This window comes from Puma concolor, chromosome A2, assembly GCF_028749965.1.
Source record: "Puma concolor isolate L17-30 chromosome A2, mPumCon1.1.hap2, whole genome shotgun sequence".
Classification (NCBI taxonomy): domain Eukaryota; kingdom Metazoa; phylum Chordata; class Mammalia; order Carnivora; family Felidae; genus Puma; species Puma concolor.
In genome coordinates, this window is record NC_141668.1 from 61,606,560 (window position 1) to 61,634,248 (window position 27,689).

At 35.2% G+C, this 27,689-nt stretch overlaps 1 protein-coding gene across 7 annotated transcripts in view; it reads left to right on the forward strand.

The window, feature by feature from the left end:
* The window catches only part of AGMO (alkylglycerol monooxygenase), a 387,303-nt gene that overhangs the window by 30,960 nt on the left and 328,654 nt on the right, over nucleotides 1-27,689 (forward strand). For 2 of the 7 annotated variants that reach the window (XM_086695018.1, XM_025929905.2), the window contains exons 2-3: nucleotides 24,103-24,309; nucleotides 25,975-26,105. In XM_086695018.1, coding sequence (XP_086551144.1) covers nucleotides 24,103-24,309; nucleotides 25,975-26,105 — 338 coding nt within the window. Of the gene's footprint in view, nucleotides 1-10,966; nucleotides 10,990-24,026; nucleotides 24,310-25,974; nucleotides 26,106-27,689 lie in introns of those variants that run through there. The other 5 variants (XM_086695020.1, XM_086695027.1, XM_086695031.1 and 2 more) reach the window with 4 other exon arrangements.

Below are 27,689 nucleotides of genomic sequence, written 5' to 3' on the forward strand. Positions count from 1 at the left end.
GGAGAAAAATGTATATTTTGCTGTTTTAGGATGAAATGTTCTGAATGTATCTGTTAAGTCCATCTGGCCCAGGGTGTCATTCAAAGCCATTGTTCCCTTGTTGATTTTTTGATTAGATGATCTGTCCATTGCTATGAGTGGGGGGTTGAAGTCCCCCACTATTATGGTATTACTATCAATGGGTTTCTTTATGTTTGTGATTAATTGATTTATATATTTGGGTGCTTTCACATTTGGCGCATAAATGTTTACAATTTTTGGGTCTTCTTGGTGGATAGAACCCTTGATTATGATATAATGCCCTTCTGCATCTCTGGATACAGTCTTTATTTTAAAGTCTAGATTGTCTGATATAAGCATGGTTACTCTGGCTTTCTTTTATTGACCATTAGCATGATAGATGGTTCTCCATCCCCTTACTTTTAATCTGAAGATGTCTTTAGGTCTAAAGTGGGTGTCTTGTAAACAGTATATATATGGATCTTGTTTCTTATCCATTCTATTACCCTATGTCTTTTGATTTGAGCATTGAGTCCATTGATGTTTAGAGTGAGTACTGAAAGATATGAATTTATTGCCATTATGTTGCTTGTAGAGTTGGAGTTTCTGGTGGTGTTCTCTGATCCTTTCTAATCTTTGTTGCTTTTGGTATGTATGTATGTATGTATGTATGTATGTATGTATGTATGTATATATGTATGTGTGTATGTATTTATTTTCATTTTTTCTCCCCTCAGATAATCCCCCTTAAAATTTCTTATAGGTCTAGTTTAGTGGTCACAAACTCCTTTAAATTTTGTTTGTTTGGGAAGATTTGTATCTCTCCTTTTATTTTGAATGACAACCTTGCTGGATAAAAAATCGTTGGCTGAATATTTTTCTGATTCAGCACATTGAATATATCTTGCCACTCATTTCTGGTCTGCCAAATTTCTGTGGACAGGTCTGCTGCAAACCTGATCTGTCTTCCCTAGTAGGTTAAGGACTTTTTTTCCCTTGCTGCTTTCATGATTCTCTCCTTGCCTGTTTTGTGAATTTGACTATGATATGCCTTGTTGATGGTCAGTTTTTGTGAATCTAATGGGAGTTCTCTGTGCTTCCTGGATTTTGATGTCTGTGTGTTTCCCCAGGTTAGGAAAGTTTTCCACTATGATTTGGTCACATAACCCTTCTGCCCCTATTTCTCTCTCTTCCTCTTATGGGACCCCCTATGATTCTGATGTTGTTTCTTTTTAATGAGTCACTGATTTCTCTAATTCTTAAATCGTGCTCTTTTGCCTTAATTTCCCTCTTTTTTTCTGCTTCATTATTCTCCATAATTTTTTCCTTTATATCGTCATTCTCTGTTCTGCCTCATCCATCTTTGCTGCCGCAGCATCCATTCGTGATTGCAGCTCAGTTACAACATTTTTAATTTCATTCTGGCTATTTTTTACTTCTTTTATCTCCACAGAAAGGGATTCTAATCTATGTTCAACTCCAGCTAGTATTCTTATTATTGTGATTCTAAATTCTGATTCAGATATCTTCCTTGTATCTGTGTTGGTTAAGTTCCTGGCTGTTGTTTATTCCTGCCCTTTCTTTTGGGGTGAATTCCTTCATTTCATCATTTTTAAGGGAGCAAAGGAATTAATGAGGTAGAAAAATTAAAATTAAAAAAATTAAAATATAAAAAATTAAAATAAAAAACTACACACACACACACACACACACACACACACACACACACACAATCAAGTAAATGATGCTAGATCCTAGGTGTGTTTTGGTCTGGGTGCTGAAAGTGGCTTGATAGATTAGAGAAAAAAGGGGAAAAAAAGAAAAAAAGGAAATTGTTTGAAAATTTGAAAAAATGAATACACTAAAGCAGACTAAAATGAAATGATGGAAGTAAAATAGAATTTGAAAAAATTTACACAAAAGTAAAGTATATAGTAGAAAAAATTAAAGAAAAAATATGTTTTATAAAAATTAAAAATAAAATGAATTTTTTCTCTTTTTGTATTAAAGAAAAAGAAACAAAAAAAGAGAAAAAAGAAAAAAAAGGAAATAATCTGAAAATTTGAAAAAGGGAATACACTGAAGTAGACTAAAATAAAATGATGGAAGTAAAATAGAATTTGAAAAAAAATTACACAAAAGTAAAAAATATAGTAAAAAAATTAAAAATATTTTTAATAAAAATTGAAACTAAAAATGATTTTTTTCTCTTTCTGAATTCTGTGGTTCAGGTTGTGCAAATTGTTGTGTTAATCCTCAGAACAGTTTTCTAGGTGTGCAGGATGGTTTAGTGTTGGCCTGGCTGTATTTCATGGATGGGAGACAAACAAAAAACTTCCATGCTGTTCTGCCATCTTGGCTCCCTCTCAAGAAAGATATTTCTTACGTGAAGACAAGGCAAAGGGAGTACTTTTTTATCCACAGGCGAGTCACCACAAGGAGGAAACTGGCTGCTCAACCGAACTCCCGAGTGGGCACGTCCCTACCTAGTACAATTTTTGCCAGCAGTTTTACCCACCGTTGTTTTGCACACAGTGAAAAAGACAAATCATGCCTCAGAGCTACTGTGATATAGTTCTGACTTTTCAGCCCCTGAAAAGGTCTTTAAGAATCATGAGGTTTTGCAGACCACATTTTGAAAAATGTTGAAAATGATTTCATAACTAAAGATAGAAAAAAAATTGAGGTCCTATAAAGACTTTGTTTTTTGTATAAGAAACAAACAAACAAAAAGAACAATTAAAAACACCTGGGAGGAAAAAAAAAGGAAAGGAGTAAATTATGTTCTAATATGAAGCAAACTAAAATGTGGAAAGATTTTAAACAGTTGAGAGAGTGTCGCAACTGTTTGATATGTGTATGATACTGTATGCCAGTAACATTTTTCTTTCAGAGTCCAAAGTTTCTGACATTGGAACATATGCAAAGGAAATATAATTCTTATATATTTTTTAGCCAGGAGTGAATAATATTTATATAGTTGTACAATTCAGATCTTGTTTATTTATTTCCAACCTTTAGAATAGACAGATCATGTGGTACTTGGTTGGGATTATAAACTCGATTCATGTTTTAACATTGTGTGAGAGAAGAGCTCACCAAAGACGGGATGTGTCGACAGAAGTCCATTGGCAGGAAAGGTGGAGGCAAGAACAAGGCTGCTAAAAATTAAGAGGCAAGAGATACCATTGAACAAGGAACACAGATTTAAATAAATTACTTAAAGTTACAGTTGCAATGCAGTATAAGCCTACAAATGGTGGCATTTAAAGGAGAAGACTCGAAGGAGTTTGATGGCATGAATAAACTAAATCTTCAGCTTTCAGGGGAGTTGATCAATAATTAACTGTTGAAACTGATAAATCAATATTAGAGTAGAATAGTCATGAAAGTAGCCTCTAACAGATTTAAAATTATACAGAGTAGAATTCTGTTTCTAGGAAAATTGGACTGAACTAAGGAGGAAGGATAATGCTTTTCTTTTTTTTAATGTTTATTTTCTTTATTTTGAGAGAAGGAAAGAGAGAGAGGGAGGGGCAGAGAGAGAAAGGACAGGGAGAACCCCAAGCAGGCTCCGCATTATCTCTGCAGAGCAGACATGGGGCTTGATTCCACAAACGGTGAGATCATGACTTGAGCTGAAAGCAAGAGTTGGACGCTTAACCTACTGAGCCACCCAGGCACCCCAGAATAATGCTTTTCAATATCATGTCGTCTGTAGTGTTTTCTTCAAATAAAAGCACTGATTAAATAAATAATTATATAAATAATGTCTATGTTATACATTAATGTGTGCTTGGTATGTAGTCATGTAAATTCTTTACATTTAAAATATATTTATATGGTATAGAAATATAATTACAAAGTTATATGATTATTAAATTAGTTAAAGTAAATAAGTAAATAAATATTTTACTTGTGGTTTAATTCCTATGTGTTGCTCATCCCTCATAATGAAACATGAAAGTTTGTTCTCCTTGAATTTATAGGCTTTGTTTATTCTCTATATTTTAATGCATAATACAGTATCTAGCATATGGTAGGTGCTCAGTAAGTACTGAGTAAGTGTATAGATGCCATGATATTGTGGTAGTCCCAAAGAATACTGTGTTTTGTACTTTAAATAATTTCATCTGATACAACTTAACTTTTCCTCACCTACCATTCTAGGTAATTCTAGTGTAAAATAAGACTCTAGTCTGGTGGTAAGTCTGTAGAAGAATTAGAATTAGAGAAGATTTAGAAGGGAGTAAAACAGTGTTTTCTGAGTGCCAATTCTTAGCCTCATTTTTTATTTTATTTAATCTTTACCACATCCATACATATGAATTATGATAGCAAGACAAATTGCAGTTATCTTGCCTCCCCTGCTTGACCAGTGCTGGACAGATGGAAGAATCTCAATAAATAGTCATTGAAGAAATTCATTGGAAGTTAAAATTATGTTAGTGAGAAATAGAGGAAGCAAAGCATCAGAAAGGTTAAGCAACTTTTTTAGAGTTAACACTGGAACTAGTATATTGTTCGAAATGTTCATGTGGCCAAGCACGAAACCTGCGGATCCATGTTATGTCCTAGTCTGGCACTAGAAACAGACTGCCAACTCTGTGTGATAGTTCAATATTGTGGGTTTTGCTTTTTAAATTATCTAGTTTTATTTACTTTCAAGGAAAAGACTTTGTGTCTGATCCTTAAATGATCGTTTAGCATAAGAATGACGATGTCAGTTCCACCAGTGATTAACAGGCTAATTCCTAGTAGCTACTTTCCTAGACTCCACTACAGTTTTATGGGTGGAAAGCTATTGGCATTGAGTACCTGATTTTCCCATAAAGAAACTTCCAGGAAATTGAGGTACAAGTGATAGTAGCTATTATATTTAACATTCTTACAATGTCTATGAATCTGACTGCCTAAATTTTATCATGTAGCATGTTAAGGAATGAGATTAAATTAAGCCTTGATTTATCATTGACTTAGAAGCTTTACCAAGCAACTGAGTTCAGTCATGATGTCCTAATCCAGACATATTCCATTTTCTGTTAAATATGTCCATGCCATTTTTTAAAAAAGTAAAACACAAAAACCAAGAGAAAAACCACACCTAACCTATGGATGCTGGCCAAAATGCAGCTTTTGATTTGGCATTCTCTGTACCAAGAGTCTGTGTTGTACTCAGTAACCAGACTAATAATAAATGTCACATAAATCCCTAAAAATAGACCACTGCCAGTTTTGATATAGTCTCCAAATGGTTGGAAAAACAATATTAGTCAGTCTTTCAAGGATGTTCTCTTTTTTGTTAGCTTGTTTTAATATTCCAAGATAATGTTAGACGATAGAAATAAATTGCATTGGCTCAGTTCTGAAAAGCATTTCAAACCCAATAAGTGGCTGCTGATTTCACATTGTTCTGTCTAGCTTCTTTCTGACTTATACTGTATGAGTTGTGTTTAGTTCAGGTCCAGTATTTAGAAAGTCAAACCAAAAGCATGTGGGTATTTTCTGGTTTGAAGTGTGTGTGGATCAGGAATAACCTAGAGAAGAAAGAAAAAGTCCGCTTCTAAAGTAGGTTAAGTTGCTGATGCCACTCAAGTCTAATGGATCATTAAGTCTTATAGATATTTCAATAATTACCACCAAATAGAATGTAAAAGGTATTTAACTTTTTTAATGTTTATTTATTTTTGAGAAAAAGAGAGAGAGACAGACAGACGGACAGACTCTGAGAGGGGGAGGAGCAGAGAGAAGACCCAGAATCTGAAATAGGCTCCAGTCTCGAGCTGTCAGCACAGAGCCTGATGTCGGGCTGGAACTCACGAACCGGGAGATCATGAACTGAGCTGAAGTCAGATGCTAAACTGACTGAGCCACCCAGGCACCCCAAAAGTAAAAGGTATTTAATGTAAAGCATTCTGAAGTTAGTATGTAGGAAATTTTTGATTTTTTTTTTTTACTTTGCAACTTACATTTTAAAATATTCCTACTGTTTGAATCATACTTCACTATTTCATTGTCCACACCCTCCTCAGCTGTTCAGTAAACTACATTCTTCCTCCTCCTTGTTGCCCTTTTTTACATTTTTGCTAAGGCATAGAACATATCATAGCCCAAGGATGGGCTCTCATGATTGTCATTAACACAAGTGCAGTCTTCTCAGAGTTAGATCCTTTATCTTTGTCATCTTTAATGCAGAGTGATAGTCAAAAAAAACCCAAGTTGTGTTTACCTTCAGCATAATTATCTTTGACTTTGGTTACTTTTCAAATTATAAATATGACCTTGAATAATTTAGGTATTTTTTTCTGATAACCAATTCTCTCATTTGTAAAGTGGGATAATATATGTCTCATAAGATGAAGATTAAATAAAATAATACAGTGTTAGTCAAACTTTAGTCATGTGAGTATCATTTTTGAAAATTTTTTGTTAGACCAATTATTTATTAAATGTCATTAATGTCACTTAAAAATTAATATGATTTTTAAAGAAGAAACCTTATATTATAAATATAAATGAATACTCAGTAATATTTTCTATAATGAGTAATTTAAAAACTAATAACAAAAATAACTATCATTAAATATTTAACATTTAACAAAAATAAGGGCTTAAATACAAATAGTAAAAATTTATTTATAAAATGCATGACTGAGAAAATTTCCTTAATGAATAAAGGAAAACTATTAAAAATCAGTTGGCAATGAGCTTAGTGAACTCAGCCTTGGACTCAATATTACTTTCTGTAGGATGAATATGAGGTTCTCCATCTGTAAGAGATTTCACTGTTTTTTCACTCTTCAATATCATTTAGCATAGGAATACCAAATGACGGGCACCTGGGTAGTTCACTCTGTTTAGTATCTGACTCTTAGTTTCTGCTCAGGTCATGATCTCACAATTAATGAGATCCCGAGTCAGGCTCTGTACTGACAGCCAGAACCTGCTTAGGATTCTCTCTCTCCCTCTCTCTCTGCCCGTCTGCCATTTATGCGCCTGCTCTGTCTCTTTCTCACTTGCAATAAATAAACAAACTTCAAAAGGAATACCAAACAATATGTATATGCAGCAGGCACAAATATTGTATCATGACTCAGATTGTCATTTAAAATATTAATAGAGGTGGATAGCCTTACTGTCGATGTAGGTGAGGCACAATGTTTATTCTTTTACCTCAAGATATGTTTATTTATAAGAAAGACACCACCTATCTATTTGAAGACTTTCAGAAAGATTCAGTGTTTTATAGGTAAAGTATTAAGTACCCAAATTGACAAATATGCTTTCTGAGAAGCAGGACATCTAAGAAAATTCAAAAATTTTTTCCAAGGAATATTACAAATAAATTTAAGAAAACGATACTTAAATAGACTGATAGTTTAAGCAAAGATGTCAAATATTTCTTATCTTAAAAGAATATCAAAAAAGGCCGATTGAGGACAGAAAAAGACTAGTACAAATCATGTATTAATGAATTTTATCATTCTTTGTTGCTATGTAATTATATAGAGTGCCATATTACTTTCAGGTGTAAAATGATTTAACAATTCTTTACAATACTCAGAGCTAATCAAGGTAAGTGTACTAATCACCTTTATGTATTTCACCCATCCTGCCCCCCACCTCCCCTCTAGCAACCACTAGCTTTGTCTCTTTTTTTATTTGTTCATTTTTGTTTTTTGAATTTTCCATATGAGTGAAATCATTTGGTATTTGTCTTTCTCTGCCTGACTTTTTTTTAATGTTTATTTATTTTTGAGAGAGAGAGAGAAAGGGAGTGAGAGAGCGAGCACGTGTGAACAGAGGAGGGGCAGAGAGAGAGGGGGACAGAGGATCCTAAGCAGGCTTTGTGCTGACAGCAGAAAGCCTGATGTGGGGCTTGAACCATGAACTGTGAGATCATGACCTAGGCCAAAGTCAGACTCTCAACTGACTGGGCCAGCAGGCACCCCTGTCTGACTTATTTCACTTAGCTTTATACCCTATAGGTCCAACCATGTTGCTGCACATTGCAAGATCTCATACTTTTTTAATGGCTGAGTAACATTCCATTGTGTATATACGCCACATCATCCTTATCCTTTCTTCTGTTGATGGACCCTTGGGTTGCTTCCATATGTTGGATATTGTAAATAATGCTGCAATAAACATAGAAGTGCATGCATCTTTTCAAATTAGTGCTTTCCTTTCTTTAGGTTAATACCCAGTAGTGGAAAGACTTAATCATATAGTAATTTTTAATTTTTAATGAATTTTTTGGAGGAACTCCATACTGTTTCCATAGTAGCTGTACCATTCAGCATTGGGTTGCATTCCCATCAGCGGTGGGTTCCCTTTTCTCCATATCCTTGCCAACACTTGTTATTTATTGTCTTTTATATTCTAGCTATTCTGACCAGTGTGAGGTGAAATCTCATTGTGGTTTTGATTTGCATTTCCCTGATGATGAGTAATGTTGAACATCTTTTCATGTGTCTGCTGGCCATTTGTATGTCTTCTTTGGAAAAATGTCTATTTAGGTCCTCTGCCCATTTTAAATAGATTATTATTTGGGGGGGGTATGGAGTTGTTTATGTTTTTTACACATTTTGGATATTAACCACTTTTTGTATATATCATTTGCAATTATCTTCTTCCATTCAGTAGGATGCCTTATTTTGTTGATGATTTTCTTTCCTGTGCAAAAGCAGTTTAGTTTTGCTTTTGTTTCCCTTGCCTGAGGAGGGATATCTAGAAAAATGTTTCCACAGCTGATGTCAAAGAAAGTAGTGCCTATGTTTTCTTTTAGGAATTTTATGATTTCAGGTGTCATATTTAGGTCTTTAATCACTTTTGAGTGTGTCTTTGATTATGGTGTAAGAAAGTGGTTCAGTTTCATTCTTTGTCAGGTAGTTATCCAAATTTCCCAACACCGTGTGTTGAAGAGACTGTATTTTACCCATTGTATAGTCTTGCCTCTTTTGTCATTGATTAACAATGTAATTGTAGGTTTATTTCTGGACTCTATTCTGTTTCATTGATCTATGTGTCTATTTATGTGCCAGTACCATACTGTTTTGATTACTACAACTTTGTAGTATATCTTGGAATCTGGGCTTGAGATGCCTCCAGCTTTGTTCTTTTTTCTCAAGATTGCTTTGACTATTTGGAGACTTTGTAGTTCCATACAAATTTTAGGATTAGTTTTTCCAGTTCTGTGAAAAATGCTGTTGGTATTTTGGCAGAGACTGCATTAAATCTGTAGATTGCTTTGGGTAATCTAAACTTTTTAACAATATTTGTTTTTCCAACCCATGAGCATGGAATATCTTTGTATTTATTTGTGTTATCTTCAGTTTCTTTCTTCAGTGTTTTATAGTATTTGGGGTATAACTCCTTAGTTAAATTTATTCCTAGGTATTTGATTGTTTTTGTTGTGTTATAAATAGGAAGACTTTCTTAATTTCTCTTTCTGCTACTTCATTATTAGTATATACAAATGCATCTGATTTCTATGTATTAATTTTTTATCCTGCAAATTTACTGAATTCATTTATGAGTTCTAGTAGTTTTTAGTAAGTCTTTAGGATTATTAATGTATTAATTAATTAAAAAAAATAAAAAGTCCAGCACTGCTGTGTACCTTTAGGAGATTCTGCTGCATTTGGAACTAATTTGGAACCAGAACTTACCAGCTATGCTCCCTTTGCTGTTGGGCTGAGAGGCCTTTACCCTAATGCAGGAATCACCTAGGTTCCTAATCCACTCCCTGCTATGAATGCACAAAGTAGGACATTGCATAGTCCTAGAGATAAGAATGGATGCCAAAAATTATGTCATAGTATGATAATAAAATCTGTGAGGTTAGATAATCCCATGAAATGGTGTATTTCAAACATTCTCTCTCTCTCTCTCTCTCTGTCTCTCTCTCTCTCAATCTGTCATGAATGAAAAGCTGATATGCTAAACCCTTTAGTTGAAAATAGACATCTACCTGGCCAGTATCAGGAGAAGAATCGACAAGACTTGAAGATTGAAGTGATGGGAGAGTGGGAGGGGTCATGATATATCTAAACTCTATAGAAACATCTATACTCTAAAAGGTAGCAAGTCGGGGCGCCTGGGTGGCGCAGTCGGTTAAGCGTCCGACTTCAGCCAGGTCACGATCTCGCGGTCCGTGAGTTCGAGCCCCGCGTCAGGCTCTGGGCTGATGGCTGGAGCCTGGAGCCTGTTTCCGATTCTGTGTCTCCCTCTCTCTCTGCCCCTCCCCCGTTCATGCTCTGTCTCTCTCTGTCCCAAAAATAAATAAATGTTGAAAAAAAAAAAATTTAAAAAAAAAAAAATAAAAGGTAGCAAGTTTCACAGAGGTAAGGACATAGGAAAGATTCACAGCTTTAATGATGGTGATAAGAGTAATGGGGCAGTATAAACAACAATGAGCTCATTATTGACATGTCACATTCTAAATACGTATACAGTATTCAAGTGAAATATCCAAGAGTCAGTTTGTATTCAAAGAAGACAAGTCTAAGGAGGGAATATTAGAAAATCCATGAAGAGTGAGAGGGATCCAAGGATACTAAGAGGCCATGGAAAGTATTTCAGGAAGAAGCAAAAATAAGCTTAAAAGTGCTGAGGTGCATTTGCTATACTAATTGAAAAACCACAAGGAATACAATGAAAGAGGTGGAGGCATGCAGCAAGGTTGTTGCTGAGATAACCTCAAGCTAGTTCATGTTGTATACTCAAATCCAGGTAAGCTGCATGTGGGAATTTGTTCTGACTTTGTTCCAAAAGCAAAGAAAGGGAATGTAAAATTTCAAAGTGAAAAATGATTGATATCATTAACATACTAAAAAGATTCTTCTAATTGTTGTGGAGGTGGTGTATTCAAAGTGTGTTGGAGACAAAGCATCCAGGGTATAGAAGGTAATTATCGTGGTGCAGGAGAGTCATAAAGGAGGCTTGATGGATGATAATAGTGGCAAAGGAAAGGAGTCAGATTTGGAGGTATGGTTTTCAATTTTTTTTTAAACTGCAATTTAAATTTAAACAAAAATAAAATTTCAGCCGGTACTAAATGTGTGTCATTGAGTGGTATTTTTGTAACTGTAACAAAATTTCATGAAATTATACTTAATTATATAACTGGTAAGAAATGTTGACATTTGGAAATATTTTAATTATCTTTGAAATTATCTTTCAAAAATTCTATTTGTGACCCACTGATTTCACACCTCACAAGTAGGTTGTGATACCACAGTGGTTTACTAGTAGAACCTACAGGAATTGATGTTAAACTGAATGTGCGAAGAAAGAAGTAGAAGCATCAAGGCAAACTCCCAGCTATAGGCTGTGGAGTGAAATTTGACAGAAACTACTGAATATTCCCTGGAAACCCAATGTGGCATTTGTGACATTTACCATGTTATATAATGAACCTCTGGATTAGTGTATCTGTTTTAAATACAAACACATGTGCTGAGGACATGTATGTGCAAGTATTTGCAAGGGTAGGTAGTTTCCTTCCTCTGCAGGTACATTTCTAGGAGTTAAAGGCATAGACCATAAGGTAAGTGGATTTTTAAATGTTTAAAGAACCTGTCTGACAGCTTTCCGTCATGATTTGTATCATTTTCCATTCCCATCAGTAGTTAATGAGGGTCTCATTCCTTCCACACCCTCATACTCAATATCACCAGTTTTTTTTTAAGGTTGTCCATTCTAATAGATGTGTAGTGGTTTTAATTTGCATTTCCCTAGTGACTAATGACATTGATTATTTAGGTGCTGATTTGCCATCTGAATCATCTTTTGTGAAGTGTCTGTTCAAATCTCTTTTTAAAGTAGGTTGCTTTTGAGTTTTCAGTTAATTGTTGATCCTGGATCCAAGTCTTTTGTTAAATATAAGATTTGTAAAAAAAAAAAAAGTTCTCGGTCTGTGGTCATCTTTTCCTTTTCTTAACAGTGGCTTTTGAAGAATAGAAATTTTATTTTATTTATTTTAAGTGTTTATTTATTTTTGAGAGAGAGACAGAGAGAGAAAGAGAGACAGAGTGAGAGCAGGGGACAGGCAGAGAGAGAGGGAAACACAGAATCAGAAGCAGGCTCCAGGCTCTCAACTGTCAGCTCAGAGCCCAACGCAGGCTCCAACTTACAAACATCGAGATCATGACCTGAACTGAAGTCGGATGCTCGACTCACAGAGCCACCCAGGTGCCCCGAGGAGTAGAAATTTTAAATTTCAGTGTAGTTCTGAGGGAGTGGAAAAGGTATAGAAAGTATGTGGCTTTGGATATATTTGTGTGATGTGTCTTGTCCTTTATTTTGAAAAATCTCTATCACTTAGGAGGTTTGTTGTTGTTTTTTTTCCCATGAATGAAAAAAAGCAGCAATCAGATCATGAGGCAAACAATTCATTCCTCTGAAGAGATCAGTTAATGTTCCAGTAGCGGCAGTAAAATTGAACAGGTATCTTTTGAATAATTCTGATTTCAACTGGGACACAAGGATTCTTTACTAGTTAAAGCAACATCACAGTGACTCATTATAGTTCAAACAAATTCTGGTAGTGTGGGGGAGTCATCTAGCTTTAAGGGCAAAGTTGTACATTCGAGTTACATCAGCAAGTTGGGACTGTCCTTTTCTAACAAGAATCTCCTCCCCAGAGGAAGAATCTTGAGCTTCCTGGAGAAGGAGGGCATGGGAGACTATATGGAAGCATGTGTAATCAACTGTTTTTTCTAATGACATGATAGACCTTTATTTGCTATACCTCAAACTGAGGATTCAGATATCCCCATTAGATATTTAAGATACACAACAGCAATGTCCTTATATAAAACACAGAATACGTTTAATCCCCTTCCACTAAGAAAAAGTCTGAAGTAAAAGTCAACTGTGATTCAAAAGTATTGATATCTGTTTATTTGGGGAGGTAAAGATTGAGATAAAAATTAAATACAATGAAAATGTATCTAATTTCGATTTGGATCTTGAATTGGCTCCTAAATATCTTTAGTTTTTTCCACTGGCATCACCAGTAGCCTGGTCCCAGTGGATACTAGCTCTTCTTAATTACACTATGTGCTTTTGTGAGGATAATAAAAATTTACAGGTGCCTCCTGAGATACGCCTGTCAAAATGAGGCATTATATAACTAGAGAATTGCTCTTTTTACTCATTAAATAATCTATTAACTTTTAAATAATCTATTAACTTTTCTTTACCTCATGACAAGAAGAAATTAAAACATCTTACACCAATACACTCAATAAAGCTTAAGCGAACAGAGTAAAATAGGTGATAAAAATTAAACAAAGAAAATACAGACAGGAATCAAGATGGAACCAGTGGTGAGTTTCGTATGCTGCCACTTGAGTCCTATACACTTGCTAGATTTATGCCATAAATTTGGCACTAAGCTGCATATTAAACCATCTGAAGTGGGAAACATGATTAGTTAGGTGATTCATGGCATCCATAAAATTAAATAGCACCAGTGCTGTTCAGGAGAAACACATTATTTTTGGTACTGAAACTAGGGAGAAATTCCTAACCACACGTCCTAGAGAATGATAAGACCTGGATTTATGTCCACGATGAATTGCTTCAACTCTGCTTCATAAAAGAAGGTTCACTGGCCCTTTCATCAGCAGGCAGCAGTGCCTATGATGGATATTTAAGTAAAGGACTTTGTCTGATCTGCTGGTGTTATTAGAAACACACTTTTGTCGATAGTGGAGAACATGAACTAATCTTGCCTTTTTATTTATTTTCAAGCACATACAAGTCTTTCAGAGTGACTTTTCTCTCAGATTATGTGCAGTAATCACCATTATCAAAGATAGGTGTCCCTTCTTTCCCTAAAAAAGAAACAGTCATACAGAGACCCTAATTTAGATAGCGATCCCCAAACCATGTACCATGTGATATAGGTTCTATAAGATATTCACAAGTGTGAGAATAACAGGAATTCTGCAGTAAATGATAATTGAGAAACTGCAAGTCAAGCAAATTAAAATAAATTTATTTGCTGCTGGACTTGTCAGAACCTTTAAAATATTTTATTACATACAAGATTAATCTCTAAGTGGCGTATGCATTATTTTGTACTTTCCAAAAGAAATTCTTCTCTTCGCAGAGAACCTCATGAGCTATTTCAAGAAATACTCTTGAGATCTTCCACATTCTTTTATTCTGCACTGTGCATTTGGGTTAATTCCAACACTGACTCAAAATCAATCCTGTAAAGAACGAGTTACATCCATTCTGACACTGATATGTGTACAGCACTTTGAGTTGCTCTTTTGGCACTGACTACTGTTAAAATAACAATGAGATGTATTAGCTTGATGGGATTTTTAAGAAATAACTTCTGAAATACTATTTGTTTTCTATGCTCTGAACTCAAGTGTATGCCATAAATTTCTTTAAAGATCATGTTCTACCTGATCTTTGCCTTCTAAGTCGTGGAAAGGACTTTGGCCAAAAGTAATAAAATCTGATCTAAGAAAATAGAGAGATTGATTTAAGTTTCATATGGTGCCATTTTATAATGAAAAGTATTAATACAAAGGATTTAAAGACTCTTAAAGACAATATTAAAATTTTGGCAACAAATAGCTATATTCTTTAAAACAATTGTCTTTGAAATATATAAGAATAAAAATAATGTTCTTTGTGTTATGACAGTAATATTCACCACAAACTATGCCACCATTTAGATCTGATGAAGAATATGCCACCATTTAGATTATGAAGAATAAAAATAAGCCTACATATACCAAGGGCTAGAAAGCCTGCAGAGTAACTGGAACTCTCATACTGGTTGGGATGCTAAATTAGTACATACACTTTGGAAAACAGTTTGGCAGTTTCTTAAAATAGATGTTTTCTGTATATTGTATCTTAAAATTGGAATAGGCTAGACCATTTCAATTACTTCTATAATGAGATTATGCATAGTGACGTGAAAAGTATGTTTTATGTTTTATGTATTTGAACTACAAAAAATTTTGTCATGCAAAGAAAATCAAAATAACAAAAATGGTTTTCGAATTAAAATGAGTATTGTTTATGCATGCAGACATGATTGAAGAGTCTATATATGGAAATCATTTTCATGTTTGGCCTGTAGCTATTCTATTCTTGTCAGCACTTCTTTCTATTCATAGATAATTCTCCTTACTTTGAGCCTTCAACTCCAGATTTGTATATCCAACTGCTAGACCCATCTCCACTTAGGTGACTACAGACATCTCATATCATGTTTAAAGTCAAATTCCTCTTTTTGTTTGTTGTAATAAGTAACAACTCTTCTTCCGTTGGCTTAAACCACACTTTTGAAACTGTGCATGTTTCCTCATCCAGTCTGTTAGTAAGCCTTGTTAGATTTACCATCAAATTGTATGCAGAATGTTTTCACTTCTCACTACATCCACTGAAACCATCCTGGTCAAAGTCACCGACATGCAGCACCTGGACTGTGTCAGTCACTTCTGTACTGGCCTCTACTTGTCCCCTCCCCCTCTAAAATCTATTCTTCACAAGGAAATCAGGCTGATGGCTTTAATCCCTATATCAGTTTATGGATGCTTCTGTTTAAAACTCTCCAGTGCTTTTTTGTGTACAGTAGGACACCATTAGCCTCAAATAATAATAACTGAAACACCAAACACATTCTGAGTTTAAATTTTGCTTATATCATGTTCTAACTGATGGATACCTCTCCAAGTAGCGATTCAGAGACCACACCATCTTCAATTTTTAGGCTTTGTCATTCATCATGAGGCTTCCAAATTGTAAAAAAGTGGACCTAAAATTACACATAGAGTATGGACTCGTTTATGTAAAATAATGTCTCTGAAGAAACCTTAAACATCGATGTACATTAAAATATTAATGAGGCATGGGGCACCTGGGTGACTCAGTGGCTAAACGTCATCTCTTGGTTTCATCTCAGGTCATGGTTTCATGGTTCATGAGATTAAGTGCCTTGTTGAGCTCCATGCTGAGCATGGATCCTGCTTGGGATTCTCTCTCTCCTCTCTCTCTCTGCTCCTGCCCCCACTCACTCATGTGCTCTCTCTCTATCAAAATAAATAAATAAATAAATAAATAAATAAATAAATAAATAAATAAATATTTTAGAAATATATATTAATTAGGCACTAATCTGATAGGTGGGATTTTGATGACTTTTTTCCTTAAGTATGTTCAGCATTTTTTCTTCATTTCTATAGTGAACATACATTGTTTTTATAATCTCAGAAAAATAAACTTTTAAAGATGGTAATGTAAAAGAAGTTTTCCAGTCTAATTCCCAGAAATTGTCTCAAGAGCTTAAAGAGAATGGTATATGGAAAAGTGTTATGGACTGAATTTTGAGTCCCCCAAATTCATATATTAAAGCCCTGAGCCCTGATATGACTGTTTGGTGATGTCCCTTTATAGAGATAACTAAGGTTAAATGCAGTCATAAGGGTAGGGTCCTAATCTGATATGACTGGTGTCCTTATAGGAAAAAGAGAAACAACAGGAATGCCTGCAAGGGTCGCTTTCTTGCATCCACCTTGAGATTCACCTTGATGTGTTATTCTTAACACTTAGTAGAAAGATGACTACAGTGAACAACTTCTCCAACACACTTTTTCAGAAGCAGAGTTTTATCCCTCTGCTGTATTGGATAAACCCTGTAATCTGCAGGTTGTCAGGACTGCTGGTGAGAAATGTGACAGGTTGTCAGGACTGGCCCACTCTAATTGGAGTCATTTTGGCCTTTAGGATCCATGACAGCTGAGGAGGATGGGATCATCTGGGGTGGAAGGGAGTATAGACTTTCTCACAAAATAGAAAACCCAGAGGCTGAGAAGTCTTTTTGTAAACAAATTCTCATTTTCCCCAATTGTCAAATAGTCTAAAATCACAAGGCAAATTTTCTGACTGGAAGCTCTCCATAATAGACCATCAACCCTCCCCAGCCTCAATAAATAGAAATTACAGAAAGAATATCTTAAATGGCCTTTTTGTATGACTAGAGTAGAGAAGGCCAAAGAGTGAGAACCAAGGTAAGCAAAGCTGGCCAAAAATACATCAGTTCCAAGCCACGAAAAAGTTTGCAGAGATGGGTGGAGACCACATTCACAGCCCCTCCTCCATGTCCTTAGGTTGAACTGATAAGATAAACCTAAACTCAGAAGTGCTACAAATACCTAAGGGTGTATTACAAAGGTTATCTACATCTTCTGAGGATGAGAGGAAGCATTAGAAGACCTGTATCCATTCAAGGTTAAATAGGGATGAGAGCAGGGAAAGAGATTGCCAAAAGTAGATGAAAGACTTCCTTTTGAGTATGATTCCCTAGGAAATTAAGGATAATTTTAGGCAGAACTGTTTTATGCACATAAAGTTAAATAGGAAGTAAATTTGAAGAGAAGTGAGATTATATAAGAAATAGACACAACAGGGGAACTAAGAGAGTTAAGGAAAGAGTTTAAGAAAACAAATAATGTCATTGTAGATTTTAAAGTAGAAGCAGAAGGAAGAAAGAGGCAGTGAAAAAAAAATGTCACAAGTATGGTTTGAGCAAATCAGAGAGCATTAGAAAACCAAAGATGAGGATGCCCAGAGATAATATATACATATGGAAGACAAATGGGATGTGATAAAGAGATAAATCACATTTTTGGAAAAGTATAAAAAATAAATGGAACGGAAATAACAGTCAAAATAGCAAAAAATTTCCTTGAAGTAAAGGAAGACTTGAAATTTCAGGTGTAAGAGGTTTACTTCTTCAAGATATTCTTATACAAGAAGAAATAACACACCAGAATTATTTAACTTCAAGGGTACAAAAATATTCTACAAGCATCCAAGAGGCAGAAATGGGTAAGTTAAGGGGGAAAAAAGTCACATTGAACTCAGACTTAACATTAGTCTGAAATGTTAAATGCTAAAAGAAAATGTAGAAATATATATATTCTCTCACACCCCTTCTTACAATGAGCATCCCATCAATTTTTTTAACTGATTTATAATTTCATAAACATTGAAACTAAGTACAATTTGCAGAAGAGACAACAACAAAGACTTTCTATAATTACTAAAGACGGTCATGTCTTGTGTTAGTTAGAAGTTTATTGCTTCTCATCTCCAAATTCACACTTCGTTGTCTGATTGTGAGAATGGATCTGAGTCTTTTAAATATTTTTTCATGCTAGCTGAGATGATGTTAAGGTCTGTCAGAAGCAGGCCCTGGACAGTCATTGTTGAAGGCGTAATGCTGTGGGCACATTAGGCAGACTGTGCAGGGTCTTAGCCCGAGGGTCAACTACTGAACATGGTCCTCTCAAGGACCTCCTCCAGCATGATTTCCCATGAGCTTCTCAGTCCAGCCCTGAGGGTGGTGGCTGCTCCTTACTTCTGCTACTCCTCTATTTTTTAGAGTTCCCCAATTTTTATTAGGCACTGCTCATTACTCCAGTTCCCTTTTATAGCTTATAATTCTTTTTTATTTTCTTATCTGTTTATGTGAAGTATAATTAATATACAGTGTTATGTTACTCAAAGGTGTATAATAAGTGATTCAGTAATTTTATACGTTACTTAGTGCTCATCAAGAAAAATGTACTCTCAAGCCCCTTTATTTGTTTTATCTCACCAACCATCTCCCCTCTTACAACCACCAGCTTGTTCTCTGTATTAGAGTCTGTTTGTTTTGTCTTTTTCTTCTGTTTCTTTGGTTTTGTTTCTTAAATTCCACATATTAGTGAAATAATATGGTATTTGTCTTTGTCTGACTTACTTCACTTATCTTTATGCCCTCTTGGCACATCCATGCTGTTGCAAATGGCAAGATCTCATTCTTTTTTATGTCTGAGTAGTGTTCCATTCTTTATCCATTCATTTATGGATGGACATTTGGGTTGCTTCAATATTTTGGCTGTTGTAAATAGGGCTGCAATAAACATAGGGGTGAATATATCTTTTCAAATTAGTTTTTTCATTCTTTGGGCAAATATCTAGTAGTAGAATTACCAGGTTATATGGTAACTCTATTTTTAATTTTTTGAGGACACTCCACACTGTTTTCCATAGTGACTGTGCCAATTTTCATTCCACCAAGAGTGTACAAGATTACCTTTTTCACCACATCCTTAGCAACTCTTGTTATTTCTTATCTTTTTGATTTCAGCCATTCTGACAGGTGTGAGGTGGTATCTCATTAGGTTTTGACTTACATTTTCCTGATGATTGGTGATATTGAGCATCTTTTCATGTGTCTGTTGGCGATCTAGATGTCTTCCTTGGAAAAAATGTTCAAGTTCTCTGACCATTTTCAATTGAATTATTTGTATTTCTTGGTGTTGAATTGTACAAATATATAATATTAACCCCTTATCATATATATAATTTCCTAGTATCATCTCCCATTTAGTAGGTCACCTTGTCATTTTGTTGATTTCCTTCACTCTGAAAAAGCTTTTTATTCTGAAGTAGTCCCAATAGTTTATTTTTGCTTCTGTTTCCCTTGCTTGAGGAGACATATCTAGAAAAGCATTTCTATTGTTAAAACTGACAATTATTAATATTAAATTTTCCCTGTTCACATTACTGTGATTTCTCTTTCCTGACTGGACAGTTATCAGTATCACTTAGAAGTTCCAAATCAGTTTTGTTTTTTTTTAAATGTCTGTTCAATACAAAAAACTTCTGATGTCTTTTTGTTCAGATTTATTTGCAAATGAGAACACTAGTGAGGCCGGTTTTCATGTCTTGTATTCTCAGGGGATGTTTATCCCTGGTACCAGGCTCTTCCTAAGCATTTTCCCTTTAATTAGGTAAAAGAAGGGACTGCCAGCAGGGCCCCATTGACTAAGAGGCTTTGGATAGAAACCTGACAGAAAAGCACCTAGAACTATTTCAGGTTTCCTTTTTCTGGTTCTAGTATAAAGTTCAACTATCTATTCTATACATCTTGCTTCAGACGATTTTGTATTTAGCCAAGGTGTTCTTCACATATATAGGTGAGAAAAAAATTACGTTAAGATATACAATTATATAACCTTCTGGAAAAAAGGAGAAGAAAAACTTTGCTACCTGTGTCAGTACAAAAAAAAAAAAAAAAAATCAAGAATGAAGAGGATAGGGGTGCCTGGCTGGCTCAGTCGGTAGAGCATATTACTCTTGAACTTGGTTGGGGTTGTGGATTTGAGTCTCACATTGAAGGGACAGATTATGTAAAAATAAATCTTAAAAAAAAATGGAGAGGATAAGAAATACAAGGATTGGTAGTTAGCACTGGCATCACTTAAATACAAAACTAGGTTTAAATGATTGTCGTGTGTATTGAGTATGATGTCAGTTCTTCCAAATCAATCCATGAATTTAATGAAGTTCCACATAAAATGCCAATAGAATTTTTCAAGTTTAGTTTAAACAGATCCATTTGAATACATAGTGAAAAATAGTTTAAAATTTTTGAAAAATAAAATTCACAAGTGAAAAGTTGTTCCACAAGTTACCAAAATTTATTACAATATGACAGTAATCAAGGCAACATGATACCAGTACAGAATAGGCACATACATTGGGTGGAGAGCATGGAAACATTGCAGATATGTAGAATAGTGTGGAAGAAATGAAAAATCCTGTGAAAATTCTAGAAGAAGACATAGAAGGTTATTTTTGTAGAGTTCTGGTGAGAAAAACATAAACAAGACTCAAAAGCAGAAGTAATAAAATAAAAATAAATAAATAACATAAAATTACAATTACTGTATGACAACGGGTATAACAAAGTTAAAATAAAAATAAAAACTGAGAGAACATTTGCCACATACATGAGCAAAACACAAATATATAGAGAATACAAATAGCCTATAAATAAATACAGAAATAATATAAAATCATGGGCAATATATATTTACAAATAAATCACACATGAAGAAAAATAAATGACTAATAAATGTATTGCAAAGATTTTCAAAATCACTAGGGAAATGCAAATTAAAACAAGATGTCATTTTCCCCAATTGGCTTAAAACTATAAAAGATTGATAGTATCCAGTCTTAGCAAGAGTCAAACACAGTTTTGGAGGTGAATTTGGCAGCAACTATCAAAGCATAAATTTTACATACCCTTCAACAACATAATTCCACTGCTAGGAATCTATTTGACACAAAAATGTACACAAGTAGACAAGATATTTATACCATGATGTCCATTGATGCATTAAATTTATTAGCTAAAACTGGAACCCTGCATTTCACTGCACAGCAGTGGAGAAACAGTTAAGTAAGTTATGATGGTGTGCTCATCCTTGGTTGGCTTTTCCCTCAGATGCATTCCCTCCCCTTCTGCTTCCCTACTGTGTATCTCCAGGGACTAGGCCCTGCAGACTTCTTTTCCTAGGCTTTTCTTTTAACTGGTTCCCACTCACTGAGGCCAATGAAAAGTAGTGCTTGGAGTTTGGTTGGCTGGAAGCAGCCAGTAGCCAGCATACATTTTTCTAATTCCTCTTTGCTTTGGGTATTGTTTTTTGGGTTTGCTCCATGGTGGACCATCATATTAAGCCCATCGTGGTTCAAACCTCCCAAGGGTGACTGAGTGAGCAGTATCAACACACCCACCTTTTTTTTTGTCCCTGTAGATTAGAGATGCTAGTGACTTCCTATTGATCTTAATCTCTAGATTGGTTCTGTGCTCCTATTTGACTTTTCACTTCTTCCATCATTTCTGTAACTAATTCTTTGTATTCATGTTCTGCTATTTTAAATACTTAAAATAATATTGTATTTTTGTATTCCTGCTTGGAATATAGGCAAATACACACACATATATCTCTGCAGTCAGTAAAACAAAACAAAACAAAACAAAACAAAACAAAACAAAACAATCCTGTCTAACCAGGTACTTAGTGGAACAATGTTCCAGATAAGTTGTTGACTCCAGGAAGGAAAGCTGCTATCTCTTATGTTTAATATGGTCCATTACATAAAGCCAAACAATATGCATATGTTTGAACACACTTACATCATGAAAATAATAATGGTAACTACAACTAAATTTTTGTAGGAAACCACAAATATGGCAAAATATCCACTGAAAGAAATTGTATTTATGAAGTTGAAGAGAAGTTATGTGTGTGTGTGTTGAGGGGAAGGAGTGGTGCTAATTTTTACTTGTTAAACAGTTGTGTTTGGATTTTTTGCCCCATACTGCATTACATTTGTAATTTCAGCAATGTTCAAAGCAGGTAATAAAGTACTGCTTCGGATGATCAGTTTTATTAAACATGTATGTGTATTCATTTGTAATGGGAACTGTCTGAAAGCACAGTCACTTATGCAGTATTTTTAAAGTACTAATTTGTTCCAACAGGGTATTGATACTATTAGGGAATAATTGGAACTGTTCATCCAAAACTATGCGTGATTTTGTCTGTGAGAAACGCCAGGCAAATGTTAAATGTTGCACCCAACTGAACTGAAAGGCTTCAAAATACACAACACGCGCACATATTCACACATCTTAAGCAACTACCGTCATCTTCACTTCACTTCTACGTTATGAGCCACAGTACCCGTATCTGTTTTTATAACCTTCTGTCTCATTTCAGATAAGCCTCCTTCAATTCTCCACAATAACTCAAGTTCTGCCCCTTTCCAATGCCCACTTCCACAAACAAATGTCAAGTCTTTTTCAAGATGAAGTGCCATCAGGTCTTGGTCATCGTTGTCTTCTTCTTTCTTCTTCTTCTTCTTCTTCTTCTTCTTCTTCTTCTTCTTCTTCTTCTTCTTCTTCTTCTTCTTCCTTCTTCTTCTTCTTCTTCTTCTTCTTCTTCTTCTTCTTCTTCTTCTTCTTCTTTCTTCTTCTTCTTCTTCTTCTTCTTCTTCTTCTTCTTCTTCTTTTTCTTCTTCTTCTTCTTCTTCTTCTTCTTCTTCTTCTTCTCCTCCTCCTCCTCCTCCTCCTCCTCCTCCTCCTCCTCCTCCTGCTCCTCCTCCTCCTCCTCCTTATGGATCATTACAGAGTTTTTGAGTATTGCACCCTAATCCTATTTCTCTCATAAGCCTCATAGTTTTTATTGGACAACTTTGCATATTATACTGATACTTAGCAGCATGTATATCACAAAACAGCAGAATTGACTATTCATACACCAAAAAGTTAATAGTGTTTCTGGGTATTAATTTATTTATTGTCTATCTGTAGTTCCTATTTTTTTTCCTAAAACAATCATGCATTGATAATTTAATAAAATGTACATAATCATGTTTAAAAGATGAGTTGGTAGCTAATGAGTGATCACTGCCATTCTAGGTAAAGAGCTGAAGTTATTCAGGAAACATGCACTCATTCACTGGTGACCAATTGACAAGGTGCCCTCTCATCTCCCTGGAAGGCAAAATCAACGTATGCTCCTCCTGCAAAACACAGATAAGGTCTTGCAGCAACATCTTGTCAGCTTCCTCAGAGAGGCCCCATAAGAAGAATACAGATGTGATTAGCCAAGGTTCCATTAAATGTGGGAGATCATGTAATAAGCCAAATGTCCCTAAATAGGTTTGCAAACATTCAGAAGTTAACACCATACAAATCCAGAAGCGTATAGGCAATAGCCAGTGTGATATATTCAGTACTTATAGACTTTGAAACTTGGTCTTACTGAGATTACAACACACTGCCCTTTCAGGAAATAGGAATCTGTGGAGAGACAACAAACTAAATACAATGTGAATTAATACACAAAACAAAACAAAACAAAAAGTTTTTTCTTTTGTGATTTGAATCTTGAATCACCACCCACTTTTTCAGCATGAACCTGTTAGCACTTTTTTTCTTCGCCTTTCTAAGCACTTGTCTTTGTTTTGTTTGTTTGTCTCCTTTTCATTTTTAAATGTTTAGTTACTCCACCTACAGTCAAACTCCTCTGTTTATCTTTGATTTGGGTCTGATTACTCCCCTTTCCCTCCCTCACATGTCCTGCACCCAGTGAACTCTGAACTCCTTCTTGATCTCTGTGTTTTCCTGTCTCCCTACACAGAATCTGCTGTTGGCTATGTTCTCCACGGAGCTTTGTTTCTAGCTGTTCTTTCTGACAAAGGGCTTGTTCTGTGCAGCACAGCTCGTCCTCTTTGTACAGCCTCTGGCTTCAACCACTGAATCACAAATATTCTCCAGCTGGGAATCAAGCAAGGGCAGACATGAACCCAGAAGCCCAACAGGATGTTTCAGTTTCCCAGGGAATTCGCATGATGTTTTACATGATGAAGCCCAATGAAACGTCATTCCAAACACTGGAAGAGGTACCCGATTATGTAAAACAGGTGAGACTATCTGGTAAGAGGCTACAGTGACTTTTTTCTTAATGAGAAGTAAGTTCAACGCATCCTGGGGTTTTGTTCACTTTCATTCTTCAAATTGTTAAATTCTAAAAAAAATAATTCAGTTTCATAAAGGCACGGAGCAAAATTAGAATTTCTACTTGAATGTAATACCTATAGCCAGTTTCTCCTATTAACCTCCTCTCCTCAGATATGTCACTGCAGAATATGATAAAACTTTATGAAGTTTTCCTGGACACAGTGGTGTTACAAATTTAGCTGTCAGAAGCTCAGAGCTCAATGGTTATATGACATCAGTAAACTTTGTAACAATTTTGGTTTTAAAGGGCAAACCACCTCCCAGGAAACTATTTCCTCTTTAATTTGGTAGAGTAGTTCTGCAGAATGGATATAGAGCTGACTGAGTCCAACTCTGACTTCCTAAGTTTGAACTTGAACCAAGTTTTCTTTGAAATTCTGAAGTGTTCAGAGGCACTTTTTACTTCTGGTTCCTGGCTATGATTGGAAGTGGAAATATCCAGAATTAGAACTTGAATACCTAAGTTCCCCACCCTGTCAAAGTTGTTCCTATAACACTTACTAGTTCAGACCAGAAATAAGGGGAAAAAAATGACATCAGAGAATATGTTCTTGGGAGTTCAGTTTAGAAACTTCGGAATTCATGATCAGCTTCCAAGTGAGTGAAACCCATAACTTTTTCAGGATTTGATATTACTCCTTCTTTCTGAGTTTTTTAAGACGAAAAATGTGGTACTCACATCTTCATAAATCATTTTTTTGTATTATAATACCAAGCTTAGTTTAATATTTGTTATCCATGGTAGAGCCTAAAAATACCTATTACAACACAAAAATACATTTGAATGAATAAAACTTGAATTGTATTTTAAATACACATTTTAGGGGCGCCTCGGTGGCTCAGTTGGTTGAACGTCCGAGTTCAGCTCAGATCCTGACCCCACTATCCATGAATTCGAGCCCCACATCAGGTTCTGTGGTGACAGCTCAGAGCCTGGAACCTGCTTTGGATTCTCTGTCTCCTTCTCTCTCTGCACCTCCCCTGCTCACATTGTGTCTGTCTCTCTCTCAAAAATAAATAAACATTAAAAAATTTAAAAAATTAAAAATAAATACACATTTTAAATGATCAAATCCTCTCAAAAACTCAGAAGAAAATTCTTTGTTCCTACAGTCTCAATTTTGTCATTCCTATAATTCTGATATTAAAAAAAAAAAAAAAAAACTAGCAATATGTGCATCCTAAGTAAAGCCTTTAAAAGAAGGTCCATCTTATAGATAATAGACTTCTGATTATTGTACTTATTTTAAAATGTATTTTTTTTAGATCTAACTTGAAACCCATCCCTCCTAATCTTACTATTTTCTTGGCAGAATTATCATGGCTACGTCGATGGTTATATTTCATTTACAAACTGGATGATAGATTTTGAGCACCTGTTTAGTATATGTCCGAAATAATCAGATTTCTTTGCCTATTGGGAGGAAATGATCCTCTAGCATAGGTATATGCCTTCTCCTACGAGATGTCACTCTGGGCCTCCTACTTCTGGAATGACTAATCAGGAAATGTGGAAAAATTTCATACCGAGCACAATAGCATCTTTTTTTGTGCCATTTCCTTTCCAGGCAACTCCATTTTTCATTTCCTTAATGCTTCTTGAACTGGTTGTCAGCTGGATTCTCAAAGGGAAGGCACCAGGTCGTTTGGATGATGCATTAACATCAATGTCAGCCGGCATTCTTTCTCGGCTTCCAAGGTGAGTTAGTTGGTTGGCCATATAGAGTGAATAAACTGAAATTCTCTAAATAAGATGGAAAAGGAACCCATTGTATGGGAGTTTGTCTGTTTTCACATATATCCCCAAAGAATTCAGTTACTGTCATTATTTAAATGTTTTATATTTTGTTCACCGTAGATCTGTTTTTGTATTCATTTTAAAAGATATTGTTCTAAATATTATTTATCTTGATTACTGAGTTTATTGCCCCCCGCTTAAATTTTGTGCACAGAGTGTTTCACCTAGTCCCAGTCCTGAGTTAAAGTCTAGTTCTCTACTGGAAAATTATTTGCCCCTGGCAAATTCACATGCTCTAGCAATCTGGGATATAGACACCCCCTACTAAAGGTTGCACAAAGCTTTGTATTACTACATGATCTCCTAAGTGGTCTCTGGTCCTGTTTCTAGTGCTACCTCATTTTCAGCCAAACATTTCCATGATGTGGATCTGGTGAAAATTCTTCATAGTTTCCATATTGCCTAAGGATAATATCTGAATTTTTTTCCTGATCTATTGAAGCCATTGTCCATCTATCCTTGCTTTTGCTTTCTTCATTCTCCTTCCCTCTTTCCAATATTTGTTCCTTCCATCCTTCATCATTTGCCATTGCCCAGATGTCACACATGCTTCTCTCTGCTTGGAAAGCCATTCATATGGCTAACTCTAATTCATTTCTTATGTCTAAACATAGACTTTTCTTGAAGAGTCACACTGTTCAGCAAATCTTCCCTTTCTTCCTAAGCCTACTTTAGACACCACTTCACTATGGCCTCATGTGTTCTTGTGCTTACCCCAGATTAGAATTGTCACATGGTATTATGCTCACCTGTTTTCTTCCCAGCCCTTCCTAATAACTTGCATGCATCTTGAGAGCAAGAAGGATCTTTATTCATAATTTTAACTCCTCTGCCTGGAATGTTATCAGGTACATGCTAGATTTTTTTTTAGTTTAATATATTTTTTAAAGTTTATTAATTTATTTTGAGAGACAGAGAGAGGGTGATGTGTGCATGCAGCAGGGAGGGGTAGAGAGAGGGCGGGAGGGTGAATCCCAAGCAGACTCTGCACTGTCAGTACAGAGCTAAACGTAGGACCTGCACTCACGAAACCCTGAGATCCTGACCAAGAGTTAGATGCTTAACAACTGAGCCACCGAGGTATCCCCCAAGGTGGATTTTTAAAAATGAAAATGCAAAGATATTCAAGAAAAGGTAGAATAATTTCATGTAATTGTAAAAATTGTTTAGATAACAATGAACCTAAAAGTAAAATTTCTTTCATAAGTGTTACTATGGAAAAGTAGGCTAATGGGTATAAAATAATCATCATTATCACAATCATCATAATAATGTCTGAAAAACTACTCTTATGTGTGCACGTTGTTGTCAGAGGAAAATATCTCAAGTTCTTTGTAGTTAATTCCCAGAATACGCTAAATAAGAGTTTACCATTATACATAATTTCCTCTATCTTCTGTCTCCCTTGAACAAAACTGAACAAGAAATACATTCAACATACTCAAAGGACATGTAGATTTGATTATTGCAAACAACCCAGTTGTT